This window comes from Enoplosus armatus, chromosome 13, assembly GCF_043641665.1.
Source record: "Enoplosus armatus isolate fEnoArm2 chromosome 13, fEnoArm2.hap1, whole genome shotgun sequence".
In the NCBI taxonomy this organism is placed as follows: domain Eukaryota; kingdom Metazoa; phylum Chordata; class Actinopteri; order Centrarchiformes; family Enoplosidae; genus Enoplosus; species Enoplosus armatus.
In genome coordinates this window covers 11,187,735-11,203,641 of record NC_092192.1, presented here as the reverse complement: position 1 = coordinate 11,203,641, position 15,907 = coordinate 11,187,735, and the positions used below count along the sequence as shown (strand labels likewise).

The window sequence follows — 15,907 nt, the reverse complement described above, 5'->3', positions numbered from 1 at the left end:
TTCAGACTAAGTATTTCTGTTACTTCCTTCTCTAACATGTAACCGACAATGAGCACTTGAAGGGGTGGGTGAATAAAGTAACAAAGACACGTAACAGTACAGGAGTCCTGCAGTATAGTGTTGATGAAGCTCATTGTGTTTGGTTTCTACTGAGACAGGAGTGTTACTTCAACTTGACAGGAGGTAGTTTGAAGTGCTGTTAAGAAAACAGGGCTGCTTTATTTTAATCAGTGCTGTTTCTGTAATTTATCTTCCATTTGTAACGTCAAGTTTAGCTTTGGTGACAACTTTTAAATTTGATAACATGAATAGAAAATGATTACGATTTAAAATAAGAGTTTACAGCCATGTTAGCGCCTCTGTGAGCGACATGCTCAAATGTCAGCATGCTAAAGTGCTCACAATAACAATGCTAACATGCTAATGTTTAAAAGGTCAAATGTTTCCATGATCAACAGCTTGGTTTAGTGTGCTAGCTGACAGTTATTTGTTAGCACTAAACACAAATTCATTGCAGCACAGGCTCATGGGAATGTCATTAGTTTTATATAACTGACCTGATGATGGTGCTAGATGAAAAGTGACCCACAAAGTAATCACAATTCATCCTGAGCGGAACATGAGTGTAAGAGATTTCGTGGCAATCCATCCAATAGTTGTCGAGACATTTCTTTCAAAACCACAAATGTGAACCTCATCGTGGCGCCAGAGGAAAACTCAGGGGATCATCAAAGTCAGCTGAGAACCTTGAACGTCCGTACGAACATTTTGTTGCCATCCATCTAGTAGAGATGTGAAAACTTTGACCTGATGATGGTGCCATAGGAATAGTTAAAGGATCAGTAGGATTCATCCTCTGGGGACCAAGTACTTGCAGCTTCATTATTCAAATTTATCAGCGGGGATCCTCCGTTTTATGTAAGTTTATTCTCCAGCATTCTTACAGTATCTCATTAATTCTCTGTGAGGTTGTGGCATCGGTAAGAGAGGTGTGTGTTGTCGGCTGCATGTGTTTGAAGGTGTGTCAACATGTTTTGTCAGTTTGCCAGCATCCAGAAGGTGTGTTGTTTAGTTCTCTCAGGGAAGAGTCGCACCTCACCCCACCATCTGAAACTGAGTTAGAGAGCTGGGGTGAATGTTGGACCACTGAGTAATTGTTTTCTCCAGAAGTGATTGGAATATTAGTCAACGCGCACTTAATTAATAAGCCGTCTTTCTCACAGTACCCCGTCCTTTTGGAAGACCAGTATTTTCAAATAAGTTGTCACCTTTTGTCAAGTGGAAGCTTTGTCTGAACAGCCCCCCATATTGTTTAATTTGCCTGCTATCCTCAGGTAGATGCAAATTGAAAATACTAATAGAAGTGTTGAATCGCATATGAAATAATGAGCCAATGTTAAATGCTCGATGCTGGTTATGCTGGCTGAATTGCTAATTGATTAATGAATTGTCTCTGGATTAATCCTTCTTATAGTGACTGTGATTATAATGGAAATGGGTTTTTGGCTTTGTGTCCACTTCTGCAGTATTTGATAATATTTAATGTGAAATATATCTCGCTGATAGTGGCTGCTACCACAAATTGTTGAGACTGAATGACACTGAGTTGTGTGGCCGTAGCTTTCTTATGCGTATATTACATAAGATTATAGTCTTATAGAAGGCATTATAGTTGTACTTTTTGTCTTTAAAATTCCAACAGTAATGTATAATAAGTCAAACTAGAACACATTTTACCACTTTTTGTCTTGTTGATTTAAGAGAAGATAAATGACATCCTGCTTTTGTTGACTTTTCACATTGTTTGCCCCACAATTTCAATGTGTTCACAGTTCCCTGTTGTATTGCTGCAAGTCTCTGGTCTGTATTTCTGATATTCCAGTCTCTACTCATCATCTGTAACCACATCATTTGTATAAAGTGAGCAAACAGTACTGCGAGATTTCTACATTTCATTGTTTATTTATTATCCGTTTCTAATTACATGAAATTAGGCAACGTTTCTATTAACAACATTTTCTGTTACATTCTCCAACATTTCAAAACAGAAGAACTAAGCAATGCAAATAAAAATAGTAAAAACCCTGTGAAATATGACGTTATGCCCGAGCTAACGAGATGATGGCTCACACTTGCCGGTGAATTTTCCAGGTGTGCAGTCAAAAATAGCGACCGTCAGAGCAAGTGATAGAAGGATTTGTCACTGCAAAAATAGCTCCAAGAAAGGCTGATACAGTCTGAGATTACCAAAAGAACAGAAATTAGGCTGTACGGTAAAACTCTACACAGGTTTTGGGGGATGGATATACGTCGTTGTGCTATAATGCAGTCACATCATATCTATTTGAGCTGACTTTCTCATGCCTGGTATAAATGACAAACAAGACAAGGACTTGCCTGTCAGTGGAGTCAGGCCTATGGGTTTCAGTCTCTCCTCGCATAAGACTACACCAGAACCAGCTTCCACCATTAGCCAACAGGCAGATTTGGGATGTGTTTGCTTCAGTAAACACAATCTATTGTAACACTTGTTACTTCTTGAATGATCGTAGAGGCTAGAAACGTCTCTTTATCAGATGTTGCTGCACTTAACTCTAGATTTTTCTTCCCTCCTCAGGATGAGAGTCGAGTGAAAGTAACCGTAATGGAAGTCCAACCAGTGGACCACAGGGAATACAGCAGGAGACTCCTCAGTGACATCCGCAAATTGGCCAGCTGAACTTGGTCCCAGTCATCCAAACGGCTGCCTGGTCTCTGACTGGTGTCCGACTTTTTCCACCAGCGAGATAACAGCATATCTGACCGAGGCAGCAGAGGGGCGGCCAGTGATTCATCTGACTAAATGGCAGCCAAACAAAAGACTGATATTTAGTTGTTCACTGCCTTCAACAGGCCAATTATGACACACTGGGAATGTGATAGAAATGACTTTTTTAATTTAATGACATTTTAACAAAGAGGTTTGACTGTTTCATTACATACAATTGTGTTTTAGACCTATGTACATTTTTTATGTATGTTATGACATACTAAGATCACAGCGCTTTCTCTTTTTAAACAAGTGATTCATCTCTTTGGTTCGTTAAGAGTTAGATGAGTCAGATTTATTTAATTGTTATTTAGTGTTGGCATTTAAATGTAGACTGTACTCACAGTTTCTACTGCTTGTTAGAATTATTCTTTTGAGTTAAAAAAAAAGTCAAATAAGAAAAGAGTGATTAAAAGACTATAAAGATAAAAACAAGAAGAACTGAAAAAATGTGATATGATAATAAATCATTCTAAGCCATATTGTCCCCACTGGTGTCCCATCAGACCTTCATATTTTGTAAAAGAAGACTTATTTTAATACCACATATAATGCAGATTAACCCTGCAGAAACCCTGTTTAAGAATCATACACATTTCACTGATAAATGAGGCATTTTACTGCTCTTAGATGCACCACACATAGCTGTTTTACATTGCATTTGGAAATCACTTTCAAATTAAGTGTGTGTATCAACATTTCAAAGTATTTTATGTTCCCTGTGAGTATACATTCAGACATGGGGAAGCAAGGACGGTGCTTCAGTGGACTGCCTCTCTACTAAGGTGTGGCTCAAGGGCATGACACTGATTTATGTTGGCAGCCAGCCGCCTGCTCCCCTCACTCCAAGCACCATCAGTACCATCTCCTGCCTGCTGCCTGCCACGCTGTGTGTGGAGGTTTGGGAGATTAAAACACGCACACACTGATCTTTCCATCCCAGTGTCACCTTTACCTTAACTTCTCTTATTATCTCCGCCTTCCCTTTTCTCTTTTGTTCAGAGTGTTCTTAGGCCGCAGCCTCTAATCATCTCTTTTTAATGTCAACACAATCCGACTTAATGCATGAAACGTAGAGGCCTAACATGTACTCATGCAGGCTGCATTTAAAACCCAAAGTGAAAAGTTTAAAAGGAATTATGTGAATGATTAAAGGTTGCCTTTGATTCGTGTGTCACTGATATACAAAGGAAATGGTGCCACACAATTCAAACCACTAACAACTTTTGAGGTTTGCTTCACTCTGAAAGCCTGCCAGTTTTTTAATTTGCTGGCATAAGCAGGTGCAGCGAGTGTAACTCAGTGTTCTGTACAGCAAACCTAAAAGGGAGTGAGTGAGATCAGAAAGTCATTTCTAACTTAAAGCCTTGCTGGTGATTGAGACTTAAGATGGAGACACGTCGGTCTGCAGCCCCAAGGCATTATGGGACAGAGGAGGACGTAGTGAAGAGATTAAGAGAAATACATTTTTTGTATTATCCTTAGAGAACTTTATCTGAATGTGACGTGCTAAGCAGTAGCGCACTGAGTTGCTGGTAAGGTTGTCATATCTTCTTTCTGGGAATGTGGGACCTTCAGTCTGGTGAATATGCAGTTCGTCTCTATCTGCAGAATGTGTGTGAGGCTACAAGGACGGCAAATGGAAATGAGCTGCAGTTATCACGGAGGTCGTAGCCCTGATCACAGTCTATCTGACCGCAGTCTTATCTCAAAACACACTGTAGTTCAGTCAAGCCCGTGTGTGTGTGTGTGTGTGTGTGTGTGTGTGTGTGTGTGTGTGTGTGAGAGAGAGAGAGAGAGAGAGAGACCAACAATCCTGAGAACACCAAGACCTGAAACCATCAGTTTACTCGGCATATTGTGTGGCACTCAAGTAGCATTTGCTTACAATATAAAAGACACTTAAAGGGCCTGCACACCCACACAGGTGTTTTCAGTCACTGGCTGATTAGACCTTCAGTCAGGTGGAAGTTGGGTGGAGCTAAACTGGGAATAACATGATGTCACCAAACTCTATGACCCAATAACAACGATAATGGTGTAAATTGTCCCGCCACAACAGGTGCAACAAAACTAACAGGAGAATGAGGTGTCAATCAAGCACTGTCTGTACACGCCCACACACTCTTAATCAGGCAGCACAGGTGAAAACACCTGCTGTATCGGCAGACTGTGGCCTCAATTTATACTCGCCATCCCACTTGTGGACGTCATGCACCTGAAGCTGTTTGATAACTGCCAAAAATGCCCAAAGAGGAATAATTTTAGCAGTTTAGCGAGCTGGCTAATAACTGCCCATAAACAAACACATGGATGAATTGTATTTATGAATTACCAGCGAGATGAGACGTTTCTTCTTTCTTGCCGGTCCCGCACCCATGCAGATATGTGCTCCCTCATCTACACAGATCATGAGGTGGTTGAACTGATAAAAGATCAGAAAAACAGCTCCTGTGTATGTGTTAAAACCACAGGACCCGTCTCCTCGTCGTTTAAATAAAACAGGGAGAACGACGGCAACTTTCAGCATACCTTCAGTTGCTGTTAACACGGGACGGACACTGTACTCCACACACTGCTTCAGGTATTGATTATAGCCGCTTTAGGAAGACAAAACATACACACACTGAAGTGGATTAACAAAGTATAGAAATAAAAGGGGGGAATACAAAAAAATGTTTTGTAAAATTCAAGTTATCTATAGTTGTCTATAGTGAGAAACTAAAGGCTGCAGTATGACACAACAAAAGTAATGAGAGTAAATGAAGTTGAAGGGATTGTTTCTTTGTTTGAACCAAAAATAAAAGGCTGCAAACTTCAAATATCATGCGCTTGTTTTTATATCTGAAAAGACTCAAACAAATATGTGAACATAAAAGTGCTCCAGGGGGTCAGATTCAAGTTTTGTGGAAGAAGGAAAAAAAACTGTTCAGCCAGCACACAGCATCCCATCAACTATCTACATGTTGTGCTTTGATGTGCATAATTTAAGAGATTCTTGTTTAATCCACAACATGCATCCACTGGCAGGAGGAAGAAATTGAGTTTTCCCCAAAGCTCGGCGAGCTCGTGGGTTTGCCAACTTCATCTCTGCTGGTCTTATGGAACATTTTGATCGACAGTCTGACTGCCTTCACAGTGTTATCAAGGACACTTCACTCTCACAAGGGTATTTATAGGCTCTGTTTTCTGTGCGGTGCATGAATATATGATCTCCTAGTTAAAAAGGGCTCCAGAGGCAGTGGCGCAGGTATTCTCCTGTTTTACATGTTCACAGCTCGGAGCTGTAGTTGCAGATTTCTCGCTCTAACTCTTAACTCTCCTCTCTTGCAGGAGGCCATTCTTTCTTTTGTTCAGCACTCCCGTCTTGCTTCCTTCCACTCTTTACATAAATTACCCAATCCCCCTTCAACGCCCTACTCATTCCATTATTCTCCTCATCTGTCTTTTCCTGTCCTCCTACAGTATCTGTTGTTATTTCATATTGTTTCCACCGGCATCATCATCATTTCTTTCTGAGCTCCTCATCGATTTCTTTCTCCACTCTGCGCTGCCTCTCATCTTCTCCTGCCTTTGTTTCTCTCCTACCCACCACCAGTTAAATAAACCTTCCCTATTGCCCTCTCTCTCTTCATCATAAACATATTTGGCCTGAGGGCATTTATGTACATTTTTTTCTGCTCCACTTGGAAAGCCAGAGGCCACGCTGACACCAAGGCCGGCGTGCACTATGCACGCTCTGTGCCTGTACTCAGGCATGGTTACTCTTCAGAGATGATTTTAAATTGCCCATGATGGATCGTAACTTAAATGGTGAAATTATTGGATTCAGTAATGACATATAATGTTTTAGCCGCACTTTAGCGGTCTGTCTTAGTGGTAGGTACAGTATAACTGGCAGATTCAATGGACATTGGCATGTTTATATATGTGTTGGGGCATTACATTAAATGTCACAGTGGCACAAAGCTTACACTGACACCATTAGATACATCAAGCATTATTATTTGTAAATGCATAATAGGCTGAATACCTACCACAGATATTAATCTATCAGGTTTTATTTGATGTTGATTTATGTGTTCAATTGTTGTATCTTTCTGATGACATTTTGTTTGTGGCCCATTCATCTCAGTGTGTGAATTTGGGGTTAGATATTCATATTATGTTAGATATCACCAGTCTGTCGTGACCAATGAGCTACAGGAGTTATTTTCTAATGAAGCTTTTAGTGATCACACCTGATCATCCCGCAGCTCTGATCCACTTGTGTACAAAATGAAAATTCTTACTATGTTTTGAGTTTGCACCCAAAAAATGGAAAAAACAATATTATTGAAGATCCCCTCCAGACATGTTTTGAGATGTAAATGCGCTGCTTTGAATAATAATTTGAGTCTGAATTTATGTTTTTTCCACTAAAAATCTTACTTTAACTTTTTTTCAAAACATTTACTCTGTCTCCCTGGTTGAAAAAAATCCAGAATTTATGAATACGCAAATATTGTTCTCTTCAAAAATGCTGGACACAAGATGTCTCCTACTTCAGCAACTTGCACGACAGATGAATGCGGAAGCAGCCTTCTCGTGTCAAACTCTGCACATAGATCATTCTGCACAGTGAAGGTCAAACATCCAAGTGACAATAAGCAAGACACATTTTTGAGTGGAGGGGGACTTTGAAAATGTCAACATACACATTAAGATCTTTAGATTTCTTTCTCAGGGGGTGGTAGGTTTTGGATACTATCCTCCCAAATGCAATCCAGACAGCTTCTCAGGGCTTATTAAAGTGACATAAAAATGGATGGTGGTGCTTTATGAGACTGTCCTCCCATGAAAAACTAGAGCATCAGCAAATCCCCAAAGATGATAAGTTTACATTCAAGTGACACAGCCCTCTAGCGGCCGACTCTTTTCTGTCAGCAGAAGGACATGGTTGGGGTGGATGGATGGGTCAACAAAATGTCAGTGTGATTTCTTTTAACGAAGGCTGTATTTGAACCCACCTACTACACGAGCAGTACGTACTGATTCGGCCAAAATGTAGCATGTAGTCTGCAGTATGCAAACAAAAGCAAAATATGCAGTATGCAAAATACCTGGATGTCGTACTGATTCAGAAAAAAAATCTCGAGTACCAGTATCGGACCAGTCTACCTCGCATACCGTGTCCCACAATGCAAAGCGCTGGCGGTGGTTTGCCATTAACGTTACATAAACTTTCACTTATTTCACCTCAGCAGTCTACCAAAATCTGTTCCTGAACAAATTTGAGGTGAGAAATAAGCAACCCAGTTACTGAATCTTCACTCATATTAGATCTACAAGGCCTCATTTAAAAGCTAACCAAACCTTAACCATGAGGGCATGGACCAACAACTGATTTTGTTGTTTCATTTGTGCTTTTTACCTGCACAGTCCCTCACAGAGGCACAGTTACATGGTAAAATACAATCAAGCCTCAGAGATAGGATGAGAACTTGTTGCACTTATGATGTAGGTGAAGAGAGCAGGAGAATCATACATTCAACTGAAACAGAATGACAAAAATGTGTGAATAGCCGGCATTACTCAAAACACTGTATTATATTTTGGTCTTTTGTGGCTACTGTCGACGGACAAATTGGTGTCTCTGGGCTCTGTTCTACAGAATCAGTGGTGCAGAGTGCTGCGCTCACGCTGTGGCAGCTGACTTTTGGACATTTCCTTGCTGGAGGCATGTGGCACAATTGAAGTAGAGTTGGAAACAGGGTGTGATTATGAGAAATATATTATCAGGATGTGGTATGGGCTCGCGTCAGTCATCATCAATCAAATCAGCCTTTTTTTCCCCTTCTTCTGTCTTGTCTGAAGGATTGGTCTCTGCTTCATGGAGCTCAGTCTGTGATACAGAGATCAGCTGGGAATGGATTCACTACAAAAGATTCTCTCAAGAGGAAACTGATGTCCTTGTGTGGGAACTGCAGGACTGCTGTGATTGAATATGTGGCACCTTAAATTAAATTAGCTCAGATAATGCATTAATAACAATAGTTATCCAACGTAAGAAACCGTTAAAGGATATTTGGGAAAACAGAATTAGTGGCTAAAGTTCTGTTTTTTCTTTTTGAGGGGGTCAAGTGTTTTTTGTCAATCATTTGAGTTTCAGTTCTCAAATACCAAAGATCCCCTCCAGTTATATTTTAAAACAAATAAAATATGTTGAATAACAATTAGTTTGATACGATTGTTTGGTTTTTAAGTTTAATAAACTACTTTTATTATTATTAAAAGCAGCTCTATCTCTTTCCATTCATTGAAAACTTTAAATGCTGGATGCAAAATGTCTCCTACTTCACTGAAAAGTCCATTCTCAGTGTGTATTGGACCACGATAGGCATCCAAACTAGCTCTGACATCGCAAAATCATCTCATAGGTACACTGAACTGACATTTAAGGTGAGCACAGAGAAACTTTCACCCTTCAGCAAATGCGTGTGAAAACAGTCTTCTAGGGGATGTTTCTGATAAAGGATTTGAATGGATACAGCAGATTCAACACTGGATTCAATAAAATGCTAATCAACGCCAATCCTGACGTAGCTTTAGAGTAACTTTAGAGTTTAGAACTCTCTGGCTGAAAGTTTCAAGTCTGTTGGTCTGGGTGTGGTTAGAAATGTGCTCTTTGTCCGTCCAGAGACTTGAAGAATCTATGCAAAGGAGCATTAAAGCTGTTCTAGTGGTTATATGTTGTTCTTTCTTCTTTGACCTTAAATTCATCACCCATCGATATGTCCGTGCATTCATTACTTCAACAACAAAATCGGCACAGAACAAAGCCTCTGGTGTGTGGCTGGTGGGTGGCATAAGCACAAATACCTGTAATACTTGACATCCAAATTGCACTGTCTCTCATGATTGCTACTGCCACGGCTATTCATCCACCTCTCCCCGCTTAAGGTACAGTCAAGTTCCCAGTAATTGGACAAGATATCAGTAGGTGGGAAAACAACCCTTGAACAAAATGTCACTTTACTGGCACAAAGTACAAGCTGGCTTTTCTTTGATGGATGTTTCCCTCTGTAATTGTTGAACATTTACATGAAGGAATGGCAAGTCTGCAAAGACGCTGATCTGGACCTTAAACAAACTGCACCTGAGCTAAGCTAAATGACCGTGCTGTGCATTGATGTACAATTCAGTAACACACTGCTTGTTGTTGCAACAAACAAAAAGATATACATTTTTCCAACGAAAAAGAGCACTATCCATCAAACTGATTTATATAAGAGTATGGTTAGGGTCATACTTTTGACAAGCTTTGAAGTGTCATATTAAAAATTACATAAACAATTTGACAACATTCATCTTTTTCCAGAAACCGTGTCTCTGTTACTCGGGATAATCCACAGCACACATTGTCAACAGTTAGAGACTACTTCTTCTCCAGAAAGTAGTTCCTGTGAAAACTGATTATTCATGGTAATAGTAATAATAGTAATAATAACGTTTATTTAATCAGATAATCCCATTGAGACTGAGATCTCATTTTCAAGTGAGACGTGAGGAAACTGGAGGTACCAGTGTCATTTCTCACCTGTCCACCAGGCTCCCTCAGTGCTTTCCCACCTCTGCCCACCTGTTGCTGATTCCCTCATTAGCCCTTGTTGACCTGCTGCCTGCCTCACCAGCTGCACCTCATTTCACCATTAGTGTCTCTGTATATGTATATAGCTGACATTTTGCCTGCTGGCTTTTGTCAGATTGTCCAGGCTGCCTTGTCTGTTTTTTCTTTTTTTTTTTTAGCCACCCACCCACCACAACCTTACTTAGCTGTTTTCTGCATGTATATTTCTACTCTATGGTTTGTTATTGATTTTGAAGTACTCAGTCTCCAATCTGGTTTCTGCATTTGGGTCCTCCGAGCAAAAGAAACTGTCCACAAAGTCCAAACTTTTATTAAAACCCCAGTATCCTCAACGTGGTGGGAGCATGACAACCGTGCTAGATTTTTTGTATTTGTATGTTCATTAATTCCTCATACTGTACTCATCCAGAGGCTCAGTGTTTTCCAGTCTACGTGATGCTGTCTGTCTGTGCAGTTGTAGTTTCTTCAGGATGAGCCGGTAGATAACTGTCTTAAGCCTCTATCTTCCTAACCTCTAATCTGATCTCAGAGAGATCACAGTGATAACTCGCCCTTGTTCGATTTGCTTATCTGCAGGATTAGATACACCTGCCGGGATGGTTGTACTTTTCCATTACCAGGTAGAGCGAGGAAGAGAGGTGTGGGCTTTTACAATGGAGTCTGCACAGATGGCTGTGATTTAGCTGTGACGTTGCCTTGCATGTTGACTTTTAAACTCCTTCAGGCCTCACTTGGTGGTAAAATGCATGCAAAACAAAATGAAATATGTAGTCTTTATTTATCTGCCATTTCTGTCTTTCATTAATTATAACTTTATTAAAGCTGCTCTAATCAATATTTTCATACTAACAATGGCTCAAATGATGATTGGCTCATCTACAGCAATGTTAATTAATATGCGCTATCCCTATTAAACCAATAAATAAAATAAATAAAAGAACCCCCAATGTTCCCTCAGTTTCCCTCAGCTCTTGGGAGCATTTTAGTGTTTTTCAGCTCATTGTTTTGGTTTTATGGCACGCAACTTTACTTGGTTCAGTCGCACTGCTCTCAGCGTTGTCAGCTGTTTTCAGCGAAAAAGCTCTGATAACCGCAGACAGACGATCCAAATAGTGGAGCATTTAGCAGCTGAAGAGCCAGCTATTTCCCTCAGGAGTTAGTGGAGACTGAATAGAGCTAAAAATGAGAGTGAATATTCGCCAGGAACTTTATTTTTCTTGAGGGAAATTGTTGTGCAGCAGTACAAAGTAGGAAAGAGTGCAAATAAAATATCAATAAAAAAGGTGCAAATCCAAAATATACTCATGCCAAAAATATAAACAAGTTAACGGTAAGGATCGTTGTTGGTGAGTACAATTCAAGTCAGGAACAAAGGATCATACAAAATAGAAACCATACACAACAACAACAGCACACAAGCGAAAGCAACATTCCCTAAGAATCCCCCCAAAACAACAAGGAGAAGAAAAAACAGTAATGACAAGCAAACAGGAGGATTATATTAACACTATATTAAATATTTAATAGGTTAAATCATTGCGACCATCAGAGCAGCCTAAAGCCATTTGTTCATATTCAAAATAATAAATACTGAGGCGTCGCCTTGTGTCGTGTTTTAGAGATTTAAAACGATTTATAAACAAACAACTTACCCTTTTGAGTGTGAAAGTTCTTTTTGCCTTTTTGAATTTCTCTTCATCTCTTCAACTCTTCATCAGCGGATGGAGTTTGCAATCGTGAAATGCCACTGAAAGCTTATGATTATGGTGCAGTATTTGCTGATTCTGATTTAAATTAAACAAATCAGCTATATTAGATGGAAGATTGTCTGAAAAGAATCTAATTCAAAAACCAGAACACCGTCTTCACATCCACATACTGTGCATGCAGACATCTCAGTGCACTGTGTTTGTTGGGTGCTTCAGGAGTGGAGGGTGCTACATGGTGACGACAACGATGGTGATTGTATATACAGCTTATGCATAATTCTCATTATGCTAGCATGTGTTTTGTAATGATTTGTTTAGGACTTACATTATCATGCTCTGGAATCAGAGTCAGCAGATGTGGTGATGTTTCTGTCTGCTGCGTTGCTCGCTCCTCTCCATGTTTCCAGCTGAGAGCTAAGTGGAGACACGTCTAATTACCCAGTTTACACCACAAACGTAATTGCACCCCTATGGGAAGTTACATGTTGAGTGTGCAGTACGTACTGAATGTGAGGAAGTGGGCTGGAGGGTGTGTGTGTGGATTTATCACAGGTGCATCAGTGAAGTGTTGTTAGCAGGATCTTCTTCAAGCTTACAGGGCAGGTTAACATTTAATTAAGCATTCAAACACCTTTTAAATTTACCGTTCAAGCAGGATTAATAATAAAAGAGACATTTGAAAAGGTGAACATAATAGAACATGTCCGTCTTGCTATTGAGATTTCAATACCTGGTATCTGACTTAGAATAAAACAATGCGGCTGGAAGCTCATAAATCTCTCTCCCAGAGGGACGTGGCTAATCACAGACGCACCACACGTCTGAAGCGCCATTATTTAGCCAGATTATCAGTGCAGGAGGTAGCGAGCAACAATGCTGCAGACCACATTCCTAAACACACAACCCCGGGAGGTGGTGATTGCTGAACATCTTGCAACCTTGTATTAAATTAGATTTTAAAGAAAAAAAAAGGAGAGAGCTTATATTAAATGGGGGATTGGAGAGTAGAGGCTGTCAGAGTGGAGTTAATGTGTAAAAAATGATCTTTCCTTCCTCCCGCTGTTATATCAACCTGCTCAAAGACATTCTTACACTCACATGTAGTATTGGAGCTCATATATTTGATCCCACACACACACAAAGCCATCCGCTAATCGATCACACTCTCAAAATGCAATTATTGCAGCTCAGTTATACAGTTTTTTTTTGTTTGTTTTTTAATCATCATAGCCTCAAGTCTCCTTTTTGCCTGTTGAAGTGAAGGAAGAGATGACAAACAATAACAGCCCCATCAAAAACTCTATATTGCACATATGGAGTCAAATCGGTCTTTTGTGTTTGAGGGTGCTGAACTGCAGCCGCACCTTTTAAGTCACATTAGAGAGGAGAAGAGAAGAGAGCAATATTTAATTGTCTCTGTAGGGAAATTTGCCTTGGACTCCATGTTGCTACATCCTTTCAGTTACAGCACTCATGTGACAGACGGAACCAACATATTATTAAAAAACTGTTTACGCCAACATATTGCACAACCCAGCACAATGAAGACAGATATCGTGTGTCCTGTCACACAACAAATGTCTCTTCCTTTCTGCACTACCTGCTTCTTTTCTTTGTGCCCTATAAATTGATGTTTGCCCTTCCATCCTGCTGACTGTCTCAGTATTGTTGGAAAATGGAAAAAGCAACTTTGCTGGAGTACACACTTGAGCATCCTTTTAGGAAGTAATTTTACCAAGTGGCCACCACATATGGCTGAGTGTAAAGGCACTTTAAAGGTAAAGGCTGAGGTACAGGGCAGACATCTCTCACCACTAACAGAGTTGTTGACCAACATTTTTATGAGCAGTTCGCCCCCACATTATTTGTATCTCACCACTAAAAGAGGAGAAGACTGCAAGTGGAATGTATCAAAATGCAAGTTTAAAAACATGTTTCGTAAGGTTTGAAATGCATTCGACATATAAGGATACTAATAATGCATTTGGTGAAATACATACATGTTGAAAACCACAGGGCACTTTTTAGTTTTTACTCCAAAAACCACATGTTTAGGGGGCAATTTCACTTCTGTATGTCAATTGTTTTTAATCACATTGAAGTTGAATGCTTAATGACGGGTATGTTTTGTGTGATACTTTGCTTGATTGACTGACATCTCAGGCCATCACGGTCATCCATGGACTCTCCAACTACATTTCAATATGACATTGGCAACACTAACAGACACTTATGTTATGTGCTTACACAAATATCCCTATTTATTACTGGTGACAGATTATACGGAATATTTCCCATGATAAGTTTTCAGGATAAATCTTTCATGTTGGCTAGTATCTTGTGGGCTTGATCCTAAACTCTTTGAAATGTCTGTAGCCTATAAAGTAGATTACACCTACATAATCCTCATTTAATGCACGTGTAGTGATAGTGTGTTGATTCATTGTCATAGTACAATTAAACAATAAGCTGATTAAGCCCTGTGACTGGCTAATGGTCAGTCGTCCATTCTCTTGTCACCTCCTCCTCTTCCAAACGTCTTGGCAGGAGACGAGTGCTTGTGCAGACAAAGGCTGGCGTCTTTCTTTCGATATCTTTTCGTAGGTATTATGGATGCCACTACCCTTGACAAGTGTTGGAGGAAGAAGCTGACCAATGGTGGGCGAGCAGGGCAGGACTAACAGTACACTTCTTGTCTGAAGTTGCATATTTACTGTAACTCGTTCAGCTCAGCCACCACTTCACCTCCATTATACTGGGACAACTTTGCTGCTCTTTCTCACTTTCCATTGATCCCAATGTTCTGTTCTCTTTATAAAACTGCACCTATGCGATACTTACCTCGGGTGTTATCAGTTAGAAAAAAAAGAGCAGCTTATTTATTCTTAAACTCCATTGTCTTGTACCAAGCACTGTTGTAGCTTTTAATATTCTGGGTCAGGGTTTCTTTCTATAATAACTAAATGCAGCAGTCCTCTGTTTAGCCCATGAGCAAGGCACATGGCACAATGTACACTGATATTGAATTCTGTATCAGTCATTTCTTCTGCATAATCCAGCAAACATACCTGGGATTTGAAAGAGTAGAAAGAAATGCAACATTTGCTGTAAACTCAATCAATTTGAAGACAAATTGTTTCTTTTCTTTTAATGAAGAAAATCTATTTATAGCACATATATAAAGTTGAGCATGAAATTGTGGCTGAATATCCCGGCATGTATAGAAACAGGCTGTAAGACTGTGATATCCCCTCTAAGAAAAATGTATTTAGCTTCCTGGGCTCCTGAGCTGCACACTTCATTATGTGAGCTTTTCACACAGCATCATCAATGGAGCCTCACGGCAGTTCAGGTGGGTAAAGAAGTCATTTTATACAGTCACATGTTTCAAACATCCTCCAATTACCTATGCCAGCGACCTATCTCTCTCTCAATAGGCAGTCCGTATAAACATTCAGTCTGCATACAACAACGCTGAGCTCTGCATCCTTTCTGTTACTCCGCTGCCTTTTAGGAATGTAACTCCCTCCACACCTCCCCAGCCTCCTCTGCTATCAGCGTTTGGCTGTAGGTTGTGAATCACAACTGCAGAGCCACACCGCCAAACTGAAATGTGATAAATGGTTAAATCCTCAAAGCGGATGTCCTGACTGAAATGGTTACTTATCATTTCTTAGATATTTCAATGCTTGAGATCTTACAAACTGGATTTTTGGCAGCAACCATCTATATTAATCAAGGCTCAAACACATCAAAAAG

At 40.0% G+C, this 15,907-nt stretch overlaps 1 protein-coding gene across 3 annotated transcripts in view; it reads left to right on the top strand.

Annotated features, from left to right (window-relative positions):
- The window catches only part of LOC139295161 (replication protein A 70 kDa DNA-binding subunit-like), a 36,035-nt gene extending 32,753 nt beyond the window's left edge, over positions 1–3,282 (top strand). For all 3 annotated transcript variants that reach the window (XM_070917281.1, XM_070917280.1, XM_070917282.1), the window contains one exon: positions 2,618–3,282. In XM_070917281.1, the coding sequence (XP_070773382.1) occupies positions 2,618–2,719 (102 nt within the window). In that variant the 3' untranslated portion in view covers positions 2,720–3,282. The remainder of the gene's footprint in view (positions 1–2,617) is intronic.
- The last annotated feature ends 12,625 nt before the right edge of the window (positions 3,283–15,907 follow it).